Source organism: Macaca mulatta, chromosome 1 (assembly GCF_049350105.2).
Source record: "Macaca mulatta isolate MMU2019108-1 chromosome 1, T2T-MMU8v2.0, whole genome shotgun sequence".
Lineage (NCBI taxonomy): Eukaryota > Metazoa > Chordata > Mammalia > Primates > Cercopithecidae > Macaca > Macaca mulatta.
The window spans coordinates 36,224,160-36,240,752 of NC_133406.1; the positions used below are offsets into that span (position 1 = coordinate 36,224,160).

General features: G+C 35.7%; 1 protein-coding gene across 3 annotated transcripts in view; it reads left to right on the plus strand.

Moving 5' to 3' along the window:
• Nucleotides 1-16,593, plus strand: part of RALGPS2 (Ral GEF with PH domain and SH3 binding motif 2) — a 201,141-nt gene that overhangs the window by 84,631 nt on the left and 99,917 nt on the right. For all 3 annotated transcript variants that reach the window (XM_078000792.1, XM_015122899.3, XM_015122913.3), the window contains exons 5-6: nt 12,548-12,631; nt 15,970-16,059. In XM_078000792.1, coding sequence (XP_077856918.1) covers nt 12,548-12,631; nt 15,970-16,059 — 174 coding nt within the window. The remainder of the gene's footprint in view (nt 1-12,547; nt 12,632-15,969; nt 16,060-16,593) is intronic.

Sequence of the window (16,593 nt, forward strand, 5' to 3'; positions counted from 1 at the left end):
TTTTCCCTTCTCTTTCCCTTTCCCTTTCCTTTTCCCTTTTCTTTTTTTGAGACATGATCTCACACTGTCACCCAGGCTGGGGAGCAGTGATGTGATCTGGGTTCACTGCAACCTCTGCCTCCTGGGTTCAGGTGATTGTCATGCTTCAGCCTCCGGAAAAGCTGGGACTACAGGCACATGCCACCACACCCCAGCTAATTTTTGTATTTTTTGGTAGAGACAGGGTTTCACCATTTGGGTCAGATTGGTCTCAAACTCCTCACCTAAAGTAATCTGCCTTGGCCTCCCAAAGTGCTGGGATTGCAGGTGTGAGCTACCACACCTGGCTTAGATCATGAAGGTTTGTTTTCTTTTAGAAGGCTCTTACACATTTATTTATAGGGCTTCTCTCCAGTGTGAGTTCTTTCATGTTGCAGAAGCATTGACTGTATTCTGAAGGTTTTTCCATGTTACTACATTTATAGGATTTTTGTTTTATATTTTTGTCTGTTATAAATTCTCTGATGTTCTATAAAGCTTGTATTTCTCCAGAAGGCATTGCTACATTGATTACACTAATAGGGTTTCTCTTCAGAATGAACTCTCTTTACTAAGCACAGGGTGAGTTATGACAAAAAGGTGGTTTGCAGTCTGGTTTTCTTTCCAGTAGCAATTCTCTGGTGCTTTTGGTAAGTATTAAGTAGGGGATCAACTGTGCTTGAAATTTGTGCTGTAGTTATTAATTAGGTAATGTTTGCCTCTTTTATGAGGTAATCAAGTATTCATAAGGTGACAGGCTGTACCTGAAAGTCTGACATACAGAGCATTCAAAGAAGAAAGTTTTAGGCTGGGCGTGGTGGCTCACGCCTGTAATCTCAGCACATTGGAAGGCAGAAACAGGTGGATCACTTGAGGCTAGGAGTTCAAGACCAGCCTGGCCAACATGGAAAAGCCCCATCTCTACTAAAAATACAAAACTTAGCCAGGCATGGTGGTACATGCCTGTAATTCCAGCTACTCAGGTGACTGACACACAAGAATCACTTGAACCAGGAAGGTGGAGGTTGCAGTGAGCCGAGGTTGTGCCATTGCAGTCCAGCCTGGGTGATGGAGTGAGACTGTCTGAAAAACAAAACAAAACAACAAAAAAAAAGTTTTATACTTTATTTATTCTCACAGATTAATACATTAAGTCAGTCATTTAGATTATATCAACAAACAGACATTAAATACAAAGAATAATAAGTCCCTCTATATAACTGGGATCACTAGGGATCAAGGAAGAATGTTGGTTAAATGAGGGAAAGAACATAATAGATAATTCTGAATCTTATTAATTAACATATTTCTTGGTGGTTTTTTTTGTTTGTTTGTTTGTTTTTTGAGACAGTCTTACTCTGTCCCCCAGACTGGAGTGCAGTGGTGCGATCTTGGCTCACTGCAACCTCTGCCTCCCGAGTTCAAGTGATTCTCATGCCTCAGCCTCTTGAGTAGCTGGGATTACAGGCGTGCACCACCACACCTGGCTAATTTTTGTATTTTTAGTAGAGACAGGGTTTCACCATGTTGGCCAGGCTTGTCTCGAACACCTGACCTAAGGTGATCCACCCACCTCAGCCTCCCAAAGTGCTGGATTACAGGTGTAGCCCCCACACCTGGCCGGTATCTTATTAAAATATTTCGAAAAATTTTAACATTTGAGATATTTCTGACAGTATATATAAAAAGCTTCTAGTGCAAACCTTTTAGTGTATGTCAAGGTAATATAATCTTGGAAACATCCAAAGTTGCAGCATCAGAAATATCATAATTCTATCCTTGTTTCAATGAAAATTAATCATTTGCTTTAAAATTAAAATATAAACAATTCATAAATAGAGAGATTTCAAGAAAGCAAAGAAGACTTGTAGACTTGAAATTGTTCTGCGATATAGACCAGAATAAACTAATTGCTCTGTTAAAAGCAAGTTGCAGCTGTTTTGTCAGTTTGTATTACTGCTATTCATCAGTATGAACTTCTTTAATATATAGTAAGGTAAGGCTTAGATTAGGATTAAGGAAGGTAGAGAAGAAAAGTGTTTGGTAGTGTAGGTGTATATGACATCACTGATAGTAAAAGAAAGCTCCTGCCTGTATCTGTGATCTCATTATGTGGGCAGCTTTAACATATTGAGAGGAAGGAAGAGAAAAGAGGATGTGAGTACATTAGAAAATAGAAGAGTTTTTTTTTTTTTTATATCTTAATACCTAGGAGTTAGTTTTAAAGTTTATTTTGTGGGTTAAGGTATAGGAATAGTAGTGAGCACTTCATGTGTGACTGAGACTTCTTTGTAGATAACCAACCATATTAGGCAGAATGCTAATGGATATACCGTATTCCTCTAAAGCTGTCCTCTTTTGAGCACAGAGATGTCTCAGCAATAATTATCCTCTCTTTGTTAGGATCTCTCAGCCCCATTGCCCTCCCTACCTCCAGTCATTTACAGATTTCATCGCTTTTTCTTTTCTTCCCTCAATCTCTATCTACATGCTAGTCTATATTGGCCTTTTCTCTCTTCTATCTGTAGGTATCCCTACAACATCACCCTTAGAACATTCCTTTTAAGAGTATTGGAACCTACAAGATGAAATTTAGATCAATAATTTCTTTGCAGAACAAACCTACAAGATTTAAGGAAGCTGTGACTCCTGTGAATTCAGTAATTCTTTCATAGGGTAGGTGGTCATCAGTCATGGGAGTTTGCCCTCCCTGTGCTTCCAAAATAAATGCAAGTGACAATTTGGCTTAGTAGTTTCATAGTTTAATCAATGAATATTCTTTCAAATACACTTTTAATGACTGTTAAGAAATTGCCTTTATATATGATTTACTATTGGAAAATTTCTCTTTACTACGTGATTTTAAAATTGCAAGTTAAATCCATTGGAACAAATTTTAAGGGGAGTCAGGACTGCTAAATTTAATTTAGCCTTCGCTAAAATGGAGGCTTATTTACATAGTATACACAAAATAGTTTTATTCCTAAGTCAGACCCTTGAAAAAAGCATCCTTTGAGTTGCTGAGTTTACTTCAACCTTTTGATGTTCATAGGAGATAGTTTAGTATAGACTAACTCTTGACCAGGCTGAACTGTCAATATACAAGATGACACCTGTGGCGTAATTTATTTCCTGGATTGTATTCTAGTGTGACTTGGAGGAAGATCTTAGAATCTGAAATGGAAAGAGATAAAGACAAAGGGAAAAGCAATTTTTTTTTTTTTAAATCACAGATAAATTTAGCAGCTCTTGAGAGGTAGAGGTGGGGCAGGGCAAAATTCCTTTAATGCCAGGTAACCATAAATGTATGTCACAGTTTAAGAAGAAAGTAGTGGGTTAGTTCTTGGAGTCCCAGTGTAATTTTAGCTTCATAATTCATTATGTAGTTTTTTTTATTGCCGTTTTTAAACTTTTTATTTTGAGATAATAGATTTACAAGAAGTTGCAACAAAATATTACAGAGATAATTAGAGGCTCATATGAAGTTACAAAAATAGTCCAGAAAAGTCCCATTTACTTACTCTTCATTCAGTTTTCCTCAGCAGTTACATCTTATATAACTATAGTACAATATCAAAACCAGGAAATTGATATTTTTATAATACATGTCTGTATAATTCTGTGATTTTTGTCATATATATAGATTTGTCTAACCACTACCTCAGTCAAGATACAGAACTATTGCATTACCACAAAGATCTCTCCCTGTGCTACCTCTTTATAGTCACACCCATCCCATTACTCCTCCCCTACTCCTCACCACCCTTAACCCTGGCAGCCACAAATCTGTTCTTCATCTTGTTGAACTGTGAGAATCCACTCATACACAGATTTTTTTCAATAAATATTTTGGAAATTTTGTCTTGAAGATTTGCAACAATTTGTAAAAAACTTACTACATAGCTTAGAAGTATCAAAAAATTAAGAAAAGGGGATGGCATGACTGTGTAAAATACATGTAGATACTAGTCTGTTTTATCTTTTACTACCATAAAATATATCCAAATGAATTAAGAAAAGTGAATATTTATCAAGACTTACACAAAGACCTTGTGTTCTGCCATATGTGATCGAGAGAAATATTAACAAACATAAAGATGCAGTATTAAATCATAACTGCATAAAATTAACTGTAGTCCATACAGATCTGTTATAGTAGTTTTGTAACCACCTCGTGTTGCTGTTACAGTGAGCTCAAGTTGAGAGTATCTGTTGAGAGTATCTGCTGAAAATGATGATGCTAATCATCTCCACATGAGCAGTTTCTCGCTCCAGTAAATTGCGTTATCACAGTAAAATGTGATCTCTCACTGTATTTGGTGTAATATCCTAAACCTTGGATAACACCATGAGACCCATAAGAAGTACCATTAATGATGCTGGAAGTGCTTCTGAGAAGCAGAGACAAGTTACGACATTACAAGAATGAGTTGAATTGCTTGGTATGTACCATAGATTGAGGTCTGCAGCTGCAGTTGTCTGCCATTTCAAGATAAATGAATCCTATGTAAGGACCATTGTTTTAAAAAAAAAAAAAAAGAAATTTGTGAAATCATCACTTTTCATACACCAGCAGGTATGGAAATCCCACACTTTTTGTGAAATATTGTGTCTTTTATCTTGTATTGAAAATGCAGCTTTTTAAATGGGTCCAGGATTGCTATGAGAAAGTATACCCATAGACTCGAATATGATTCAAGAAAAAGCAAAGTCATTATATGACAACTTAAAAGGAAGATTAAGGATCTAAAGCTGGAGAATTTAATGCCAGCAAAGGATAGTTTGATAATTTTAGAAAGAAGTTTTGCTTAAAAAATGTCAACATAACAGGAGAAGCAGCTTCTGCCTACCAAGCAGCAGCAGACAGGCTCCCAGACACCATTGAGAAAATCATTAAGGAGAATGAGTATCTGCTTGAACGAGTTTTTGTTGTTGTTGTTGTTCTGAGATGGAGTCTTGCTCTGTTGCTCAAGCTGGAGTGCAGTGGTGCAATCTCTGCTCCCTGTAACCTCCACCTCCCGGGTTCAAGTGATTTTCCTGCTTCAGACTCCCAAGTAGCTGGGATTACAGGCATGCATCACCATGCTTGGCTAATTTTTTGTATTTTTAGTAGAGACGGGGTTTCACCATGTTGGTCAGGCTGGTCTCGAACTCCTGACCTCATGATCCGTCTGCCTCGGCCTCCTTAAGTGCTGGGATTACAAGCCACTGCGCCCAGTCCAAACAAGTTTTTAATACAGATGAAAGTGCCCTACTCTGGAAAAAAAAATGCCACAAAGGACATATATTAGCAAGAAAGAGAGGCAAGCACCACAATTTAAGGCAGATGGGGATAGGCTAACTCTACTGTTTTGTGCAATTGCGGTTGGGTTTATGATCAGGACTGCCCTTACCTATAAAGCTGCTAAACCCTGAGTCTTGAAGGGAAAAGGTAAACACCAGCTGCCAGTCTTTGGATGTGCAATAAGAAAGCCTGGAAAATGAGAACCCCTTTTCTGGATTGGTTCCATTGATGCTTTGTCTCTGAAGCCAGGAAGAACCTTGCTAGTAAGGGACTGCCTTTTAAAGTTCTTTTGATTCTGAACAATGCCCCTGGCCACCCAGAGCCCCATGAGTTCAACACCAAAGGCTCATTACACACAATACTTTATGAAAAGGATTGTCAGTGATATGGAAGAAAACCGTTATAGAACATCATCAAAGTCTAAAAGGATTGCACTATTGAAGATGCCATCATTGTTAAAGAAAAAGCCATGAAGCCCAAAACAATAAATAGCTGGAGAAAACTATGTCTAGATGTTACATGTGAATTCACTGGTTTTATGATAGAGCCAGTCAAAGAAATCATGAAAGAGATTGTAGATATGGCAAAAAAATGTAGGGAGCTGAGAGTTTCAAGATATGGATCTTGGAGAAATTCAAGAGCTAATAAAGACCATACCAGAGGAATTAACAAAAGATGACTTGATGGAGATGAACACTTCGAACCAGTGCCAGATGATGAGGAAGATGTAGAAAAAGCAGCACCAGAAAACAAACTGACATTAGACAGTCCAGCAGAAGAGTTCCAGTGATTCAAGACTGCGTTTGACTTCTTTAACAACATGGACCCTTCTATGATACGGGCACTGAAACTAAAGGAAACTGCGGAAGAAAGATTGTACGGTACCATATGGGAACATCTTTAGAGAAATAGAAAAAGCAAAAAAAGTCAGACCTAAATTACATATGTTTTTGTAAAGTTATGCCAAGCGTCCCTGCCTTTCTGGCCTTCTTTTCACCTCTGCCACCACTGAAACAACAAGACCAACCCCTTCAGCCTATATACCATGAAGATGCAATAATAAAGACCTTAATGATGATCCACTTCCACTTAATAGTAAATTCTCTTCCTTATGATTTTCTTAATAACATTTTATTTTCTCTAGCTTACTTTATTGTAAAAATATAGTGTGTTATACATATCACATGCAAAATACGTGTTAATCACCTGTTGATGTTTTCAGTAAGACTGGTCAACAGTAGGCTATTAGTGGTTTTGGGGGAGTCAAATGTTATATGTGCATAATTTTAAAAGTTAGATATGGGTTTTCAACTGCTTGGAGGGTCAGTGCCCCTAACCCCTGAGTTGTTTGAGGGTCAACTGTATTTACTACTCTTTCTATATATGGTTGACTTAATTTCCCCAATTTGAGACTAAAGTTGTTTGATGTGAAGTAGAGAGAAAATAAGGGTGGAGAGGGGGCTGTGAATCACCTATAAACCCCAAAGAAAACGTATATAAACATCTTCCCAATCTTTAACCTCCACCTCCTGGGTTCAAGTGATTCTCCTGCCTTAGCCTCCCAAGTAGCTGAGTTACAGGCATGTGCCACTGAGCCCAGCTAATTTTTGTATTTTTAGTAGAGATGGGATTTACCATGTTGGTCAGGCTGGTCTTGAACTCCTGACCTCAAGTGATCCACCCACCTCAGCCTCCCAAAGTGTTAGGATTACAGGCGTGGGCCACTGTGCCCAGCCTTCCCAATCTTCTTTATGTGTATATGTGGGTCTTTTTTGTTGTTTATTTTTTTAAGGTAGCCAGTACGTATACTTTGCTATGTAATTTAATCTACTATGTTTTAAAAGTCCTTCCAATCCTGAAAACAGATGTCTTAATAGTAGCAATAATAATAATAATAATAATAGTTAACACTAATACAGAGATTATTATGTGCCAATCTAAAGGCTTTATACATATCAACCCATTTGATCCTATTTCATCATTATAATTTATCATGATAAATAAGGAAGCCAGACAAAAGTATGGTGGATTGTGGCTTCATTTTTACATTAAAAAATTTTGTAATACTTTTCTGACTCTTCAAATAAATGCCAAGAGGTTTTGGAAAGTCCATCCAATTCTTAGAACATTTCTGCATCATTAATTTAATGGAATAAATGCTTTGTCATTTGAAGAAAACTGTTGGAAGGTGACTGAAAGGAAATCATGAAAGAGATTGTGGATATAGCAAAGAAGGTAGGGAGCTACAAGTTTCAAGATACGGATCTTGGAAAAATTCAAGAGCTGATAAACACCACACCAGAGGAATTAACAAAAGATGACTTGATGGGTAGAAGGGATGGAGGGAGGGAGGGAGGGAGAGGTGTGTAGTCAAATTCTTTGGAAGCAGCTGGGTTAAAATTCCATTTGAAGCCTTCCATTCTAAAGAAGCTTATAATTAGAAACAAGACAAGGTGTTTTTGAACCTCATAATAGATGGTAGTTTCTGTATCAGAATCAGTTCTGAATCAGTTCTGAAACTGATTCATGAAACAATGTTACATCACTAGCCTATCTAATACAACAATAATCAGAACTACACTTTACCCTTCAATGTCTCTGGAGTTAGAAACACCAACCTCCCAGAAGTCGAAAATTTGCACATAAAACTCAGCCACTCCTAGCCTACCATTGACTGGAAGCCTTATTGATAACATAAACAGTCGATTAACACATATTTTGTATGTTATATGTATTATATAATCTTAAAGTAAGCTAGAAAAAAGAAAATGTTATTAGGAAAAATACATTTACAGTACTGTATTGTATATCATAAGTTTACATAGTCTGTTTATAAGATGTATTGACTGAAATGGCAGCAGGACCTCAGTTTATGTACATATCAAGCAATTCAACTTGTTCTCGTAATGTCATGACTTTCCTTTGCTTCTTAGGAACACTTCCAGCATCTCTAGTGGTACTTCTTATGGGTCCCGTGGTGTTATTCAAGGTTTAGGATATTGCACTAAACATGATGAAAAATAACATGAAGACTGTGAGAGATCACATTTTACTGTGATAACAAAATGTACTGGCAATAGGAACTGCTCATGTGGATATGAGTAGTGTCATCACAGGGTGTTTTAAGGGAATACTCTCAACACTTGAACTCACTATAAGAGCAACATGAGGTGGTTACAAAATTATTATAGTAGAACAGTATGTACTACAGTTAGTTTTATGCAGTTATGGTTTAATATTGCACCTTTGTGTATGTTACATTTCTCTGGACTGCATATGGCAGCATGTAAGGTCTGTTGGTGTGCATAAATTTTGATAAATGTTAACTTTTTATAATACATCTGTGTGTATTTTATGGCAGTAAATGATACAATAGACTAGTATTTTATACATTCATGCCATCCCTAGCTTTTTCTTAATTTTTCGATATTTCCAAGCCATGCGGTTTGTCTGCAAGTTTTTTTCAAATTGTAGCAAGTTTTCAAGACAAAATTTCCAAAATATTTTTTGAAAAAAATCTATGTGTGAGTGGACCCACACAGCTCAAACCCATGTTGTTCAAGGGTCAACTAAATATCTCATTTTGATAAGACTGTTGTGAAACTTACATTCATTTCCGTGGGAGTGTAAATGATTCAGTTTCAGGAGGGCAGTTTGACAGGTAGCAAAGCCTTGAAAAGGTTCATACGCTGTGACCTCGTGATTTCTTTTAGGACTATATTTTTGAGACATGATCAGAAATGTCAGAAAAGGTGCAAGGATATTAATTGTAATTATAGCATTACTTACAATAGGAAAATGAAATTAGCCTTTTGTGTAAAGGTCTATAATTGAGTTTGACTTCTTTGTCAAACGGCTACTTCAAGTGGTTTGATAAGTTTAATTTGATAGACACTTTGATTATAGCATTAATATAAATTTCGTAACTATAGTAATTGGCTAAAAACAGATTCAGTTATTTAGGGATTTCATCTTAGGACATTTATCCTAAAATATGACATCTTTATGTAGTTGTGTGTGTAAGCTGTGATTTTGGAAAGAACAAAAATGTTTCTAGCAGTTTGATGTTTTCAGTATCATTGTCATCATATCCTTTTTGTGTGAATATAATTTTGACTACCAATTGTTTTCTTCTTTTACAGGGAGATAACATAAAATGATCATATAGCTAGGCTAATTGAATATCCAGAAATTTTTATTTTTACTATAGAATTCTTTTTATCATTTCATTATTTCTTTCAGAAATTTCAAGCTTGAAAGATACGATCTAATTTTAAGATTTAAAAAGGCAGTTTTTATCTCCAGAGCAGTCGCTCCTTATCTACTATGTAGAAATAATTGTCATCTCTCCTCTCAGTATTCCCTATCTCAGTTGCTCAAGGAAGAAACCTGAAATCTTAGTACTTCTGCAGACTTCGTTTTTAGCTTACATCACATGAGTCCAATTCTTGACGAAGTCCTGTCTGCCTCCAGAATGTCTTGAATCGCTATCATTTTTTTCCATATCCACTGACAGTGCCCTGGTTGAGGAACATTACCTTTTTCTTGAAGGACCATAGTATCATCTTAACTGTTTCCTCAATCTTCCCCTGACTCAATCTATTTGTTTTTTGTTTTTTCTTTTGTTTGTTTTTGGTTTCTATGTTAAGATTTTATTGAAGTTAGGCATGTACCATGTTTAAGAAGTCAAATATTTGCATAAGAGAACAAAATATAGCAAAACCCTAACTCAGTTATTCTCATCTTTCCAACCTCGATCCTGGAGCCCCACTCCCATCCAGATCTCTTAGCTGTTTCTCCTCCGAGGAATTTATGTCTGTTTTTCACATAATATATCTAAATCTTTACTTTTCCTTGATTTTTCTATTTTAAGTATGATACATTGACTCTTTACTATAGAAGATGATTTCACTGTCTTATATTCTCTCCTCCCCATTTATATAATTCACTTCTCCTTCTTTTGCGCATACAGTTATATCATAGTTTTAACTAACTATATTCTTTACAATTAAACTGTGATGATTTACTCAAGTTTTGTTTTCTTTGAGCTAAAATGTACTTTAGTTTTCTTCGTATCCATCACTAAATTTTTGCCACAAGTGAATGTACTGAATGTCTCTTCTTAATATTTCCAAACACATAAGGAATTTTTTTTTTTTTTTCACTTTCAGAGACAGATGTCTGTTGGAATTTCTATCTTCTTGCTCCTTTCTTGACTCTTCTTCTTAAAGGTCTGCTTGTAGCTTTGCCCCAGGATCTCCCATTGCTGTTAATCAGAGGATTCCCAATATTTTTTTTTTCTATATTGGCTCTTCAGTTTCCTGGGTCTCATATCTTCCTTTTTCTTTGCTAGTTTGTTATGATAGAACACATACTCTACTAGTTCTCTGAGAGTAGGTACATAGAAGGCACATTCTCTGAGATGTTCATGTCTAAAAATTTCTGTAGTCTACTGTCAAACTTAATTGATATTCGTGTTGGATATAGAATTCTAGAAAATTGAATTCTTCAAAATTGAAGGCATTGCTTCAGTTGTCTTTTAACTTCCAGTGCTGCTATTAAGACATCTGATGCCTTCTGATACCTTTTTTCCTATATGTGCTGTTTTTGTTGTTTTGTGTTTGAATCTCTGCTCAGTTTTCTCTGTTTCCTCTTAAAATTCCTGTTATTCAGATGTTGACTCTTACGGTCTTCAAATTAGCATAAAAACATTTTACTGCTATCATTAACTTTTTGTTTAAAAGATTTAGTCACCTTTATTTCACAACTCTTCTACTGACTTTCAAATTTATCCTGTATTTTTTATTTCTAAAAGCTCTATTTTGTTCTCTGTATATTTCTTTTTATATATCCTCCTGTTTTTGCTTAATGGGTACAATGTCTTTTTTCATATATTAAAAAATAATAATTATATGGTTTTGGCTTCTTTTCTCAGTTTTCTTTGTTCCCTGCCCTAACTCGACTTCTGTTTTCTGCCCTAACTCTATTTCCTCAGAGTTCTTTTTCTTTTTTCTTGTGGTTTCTCTCTCTCCGTGGCTATTGTTGTATTATAGAGGTTTGTTAACCTGTTTCGGACCTTGGGCCCATCCGGCAGACTGAAGCCTATGAAACACTAGCCCTTCTTTAAAAGGAAATCAGTTCTATTAAAATATACTCATCAAAATATTTTTTAAAGCTGTTATACAGCAATGCATGTGCTTCTTTGTTAATGTAGTAAAATCTAGAGGCCAGTCTTAAATACTACCATATCTGGGTGTGATGATTCATGCCTGTAATCAGTACTTTGAGAGGCTGAGGCAGGAGAATTGCTTCAGCATAGGACTTCCAAACCAGTCTGGCCAACGTAGTGAGACCCTGTCTCTACAAAAATAAAAACAAAATTAATCGAGTATGGTGGTACACACATTTAGCCCCAGCTACTTGGAAGGCTGAGGTGGAAGAATTGCTTGAGCCAGGGAGATTGAAGCTGTAGCGAACTGTAATCCTACCAATATACTCCAGTCTGGGCAACAGAGGAAGACCCTGTCTCAAATAAAACAACTACCATAACTTTGAAGTAGTGATGAGTGTAAATTGTATTTTTAAGGTATCTGCATCAACTGTAATGTGATACGAAAATAGCAGTGATTTTGATTGGTAACTACATCACATGCATTGCCAATACCACTGTAATCTGTAGCCTACATTTATAACTAAAAGAACTGTCTTATTTCAGTTAGAGGTTAGTGTAAAATGAATTTTAATTTTTTTATACAAGTTTGTGGGCCCTTCGTATTCTGTCAACAGGCACTTTGGGGGATCATGATCCGTTTTATTAAAGGTTTCTTCAAATGTTTGGAGTGATTGACTGTTAGCTCAAAGAGTGAGATACTAGAAAACTGATTGGGAGCTCTGGGCGACTGAATGGAGCTTGACAACTAGTAGTTTTCACTGTATGTTGTGGGATGCTCATCTTCATCTGTGAATCTTTTCCTCTTGGGATTCAAATCTTTTCAGAGAAGAATCCGCCAGTATTCTGCCTGTGGAATGTAAATTTGCCTATGTTTTCAGTCATTGTGCTCTCTTACGTCCTGCTAATCAAATTTGCTTCTGTGATTTAACTGAATGGATATAATATTATGTATGTTCCCATTAAATAAAGTGATTCTAGAAAAGAACACAAACTGTCTTTAATGTTTTGAAAGCCTTAATCTGGCAAGAAAACTGGACTATTACTAATATTTAATTTTCACCTTAATTTTCCAGGAGCTTTCAAGTTGTGGATGGAATAAAAAAGAAAAGTACAGTTCTGCACCAAATGCAGTTGCCTTCACAAGAAGATTCAATCATGTGAGTTTATAAATTTTGATGCTGTATCTGAAATTTAGTTCCTCAAGATACACTTTTTCCTTAAGAAATAATTTAACTTTTTACATCAGTTCTGGAATATTTTCAGCCAGTATCTCTCAAGTATTGTCTCTGTGCATGATCTCTGTTTTTTTTTTCTCTGTAATTCCTGTTGAAAATTTATTGGAACTTGACGTTCTTTCCTCCTTGTCTCTTACCTTACATATTTTCTTTGTTTTTGTCCTCCATTCTGAGTGATTTCCTTAGATCTACATTTCAGTTCACTGATTGTCTTTAGGTGTGTTTTATCTGTTTCAAATCTGTATGCTTTTACACCAGCCATGCTCTTTTCTTATTTTTATTTTATTTTTAAAATTTATAAATTTTCAATGTAGTTTCTGTGTTATTATTGGAACTTCTTGGGATACTACTATATTTCTGCTCATTCTTAAAGTGGTTTTTTCAAAGATATATAATGGATTTTGTATCTTTGGCTTGAAAGCTCGTGTCTGTTTAAGCTTTATCCATGAGAATTTTGCTGCTGCCTCAATTGAGGGAATACATATTCTAAGAGGCTCTTTGTTTGCTTTTGCTCATAACCAGGGCTGTCGCAGACCTGAGACTGTTTTTTTATGTTTATTGTTGTGCTTGGGGCATCTTTGTACTTCTCTGTAGTAAAAATTTAGATACCAAATCCAGTTAAAGGCAGCCTATAGTTAACAAATTCTTCTTTTAAAGTTAAATTAATTTTTTCTTTTTTTAGAGACAGGGCTTCTATCTGTCACCCAAACTGGAGTACAGTGGTGCAGTCATAGCTCACTGCAACCTCAAATTCTTGGGCTCAACCAGTCCTCCTGACTCAGCCTCTCAGGGAGCTAGGACTACAGGCATGCACCACCATGCCAGACTAATTTAAAAAGATTATTTTGTGGAGATGAGGTCTCACTATGTTGCCCAAGCTGGTCTCGAACTCCTGGCCTCAAGCGATCCTCCTGCCTCAGCCTCTCAAGGCACTGTGATTGTAAGCATAAGCCACCATGCCCAGTCTACAAATTCTTATGAAAGAGTTTTTCTTTTTTTCTCCTTGACCACCCAGAGCCTACATTATTATAGATGCACTTGTATGTTGTCTCCCTTTTTCAAGGGAATTGAAAAATAAGTGAATTGTTTTAGTCTACCTTTTCACTGAGATTATAGACCTTTGAGTAGCATTAGATAGAAACGGAGGAGTGGAGAGGTGTGAGGCCTTGTATTATGTCTTTGAAGGAGCATTAATTCCCAAGCCCCTATGTCACTGAGATAGGAAATCCTCCACGGGCAGCTACAGTACCCACTCTTATAACCACTGCTTTGCTTTTATTTCCTTATTTTTTGATCTCTAGAAGAAATCCTTTATTTTTCTTCCCGTTCAGAAATACATTTTAAAAAAAAGAAGTTTGTGATATGTAACCCAGCAATTTTAGGGGCTTATAGCAAAAATATTTTTTCTTATGAGTCCAGTAATTTTATGAAACCGTGTCTTGGTGTTAGTTACTCTGGGTCAGCGTTCTTAAATGTGGTTGGCTTTAACAGACTGTCATTTGGGGAGCATGTACACTTAGCCTTCCAGTATAGGGGTCTCAGGGTGGCTGGATTTATTACATAGTAGCTTAGGGCTCTCCAAGAGAATGTTCCAGCAATCAAGGCAGGAAGCTGCATGGTCTTTTATGACCTCGTCCTGGAAGTCAGTGTCACTTTCACTAATACTTTCTTCATCAAAGCAGTCACAAGCTTGCCCAGATTCAGTAAGAAGTGATACACGTCCTAACTTTGGATGAGAGAGTGACAAAGAATGTATGCTTAAAAGCACCATAGACAAATTGTCTAAGCCAGGTGCAGTGGCAAGTGCCTGTAGTTCCAGCTGCTGGGGGGCTGAGACAGGAGAACTTGAGCCCAAGAGTTCAAGACCAGCTTGGACAACATACTGAGACCTTGTCTTAAAAAACAAAACAAAAAAAAAAAACAACAAATCGTGTTGGCCAGGTGTAGTGGCTCATGCCTGTAATCCCAGCACTTTGGGAGGCAGAGGCTGGTGGATCACTTGAGCTCAGGAGTTTGAGACCAGCTTGGGCAACATGGCAAAACCCTGTCTCAAGTAAAAAAAATACAGAAATTGGCTGGGCATGGTGGCTCACACCTGTGGTCTCAGCTACTTAGGAGGCTAAAGCAGGAGAATCACTTGAGCCTGGGAGGCAAAGGTTGCAGTTAGCCGAGATCACCCCACTACACTCCAGCCTGGGCAACAGAACAAGACTCTGTCTCCAGAACAAAACAAATCACCATAATATTTGTCTTAAAATTTGCCTGATGTTAAATTTAATTAAGTTGGTGAACTTAATTAAAGTTAAATTAAAGTTGGTGAACATGCGCTTTAGATTTGAATTTGAATAGTTGATATTCAAATCTAAATTTGAATAGTTGATATTTGAATATATTTGATATTTGAATAGATTTGAGATTTGAATAGATTTGAATAGTTGATATTTGCTAAGGTTATTAAGATTCCCATAGCATAACTTTTTTTTTTTTTTTCAGAGTAAACCTTGTTAGAATTGGGGAGGATTATTACTATTAGTAGCCTAAGTACAGTAACAAGTATTAAGGTGACTTTGTAAAATATGTATACTTTATATTTACATATATATTTGTAAAATATATGTAAAATACGTAATGACATTTGTTTACAGATGAAAATTGCAAGTAAAATCTGAAATATTTCTCATTAAAAATGTGAAGAAATATGAGGCGGTGGCATTATTTTTTGCACAATAATTTCGAACTATATTCTGTATTTAGATTTGTATAAGTGAACCAACTTACAGTGCTTTGACTTTGTTTTCATAGTACGTGAATTAAAGTGTATTACGTGGACATATTGTATCATATAATAAGCAAACTGTTCAGAGTAGAGTATTTTAATATTATATCTAATCTGCCTTCTAATAAATTAGTTTTAATTATTTTTTAAATCAAGATGGTTTTATTTGAAAGCATTACAAAATTTTTGAAATGCAGTTTTAATGTTAGAATGTTAACTTAGATATATATTTTTTTCTTTTGATATTTTGTTTTATTTACACCAAGAAAACCCTACTTGGGAATCTTCACTTATGATTCTACTCAATCTAAATAAACGGTCATGTAGAATTACACAGCCACAGAAGAACCTGCTATAAGTAGCATCTTTTACAATGTTTAATTTTAGAGCCTACCTAATTCTGCCAAAAATTTTTAGAATACAGCAAAAAAAACCTTACAAATTAAAAATCATAGTGATAGTTATCTAAAATTTTTATTTACAGGTAAGCTTTTGGGTTGTTAGAGAGATTCTTCATGCTCAAACATTAAAAATTAGAGCAGAAGTTTTGAGCCACTATATTAAAACTGCTAAGGTAAGAAAAACTTGTGTTTTTATTTTTGAGTTCAACCATTCATAAATGTTTGTAAGTGAATAAATATTCATGATGCTTTATTCACTGTTTACTGATACTGGAAAAATAAGGTTCATTTATATAAGTCAATTTTTTTAAATTGGTTGCCTACTTTCTCTGCCTTTTTCTTTATTCTTCCTGTTTTCCTACCCTTTCTTTTATATTCTTCCTCCTACTCTCTGAGTAACTGAATTATGTGATCTGTTTTACTGAATAAGTAGAAAAAGATTGGATTATGGTAAAGTATGATATTTATAAAATACTGGACTATTCTGCAGGTGATGAGGAAAGCCATAAGGATTAAGTAGGAGAATACTACTTCACTTCCGAAGTGAACCATGTGAAGAATAAGACTTTATTTTTAAGTGAATGGTATATGTGATGTTGCCACATTGTTAACTGAACAGTTATTGTGTGACATAGATAATAAATACAGCAAGAGAAATAGAGCATGGATTTCAAAGGTAGTTGGAAATTAGAAGGGTGATACAGGAT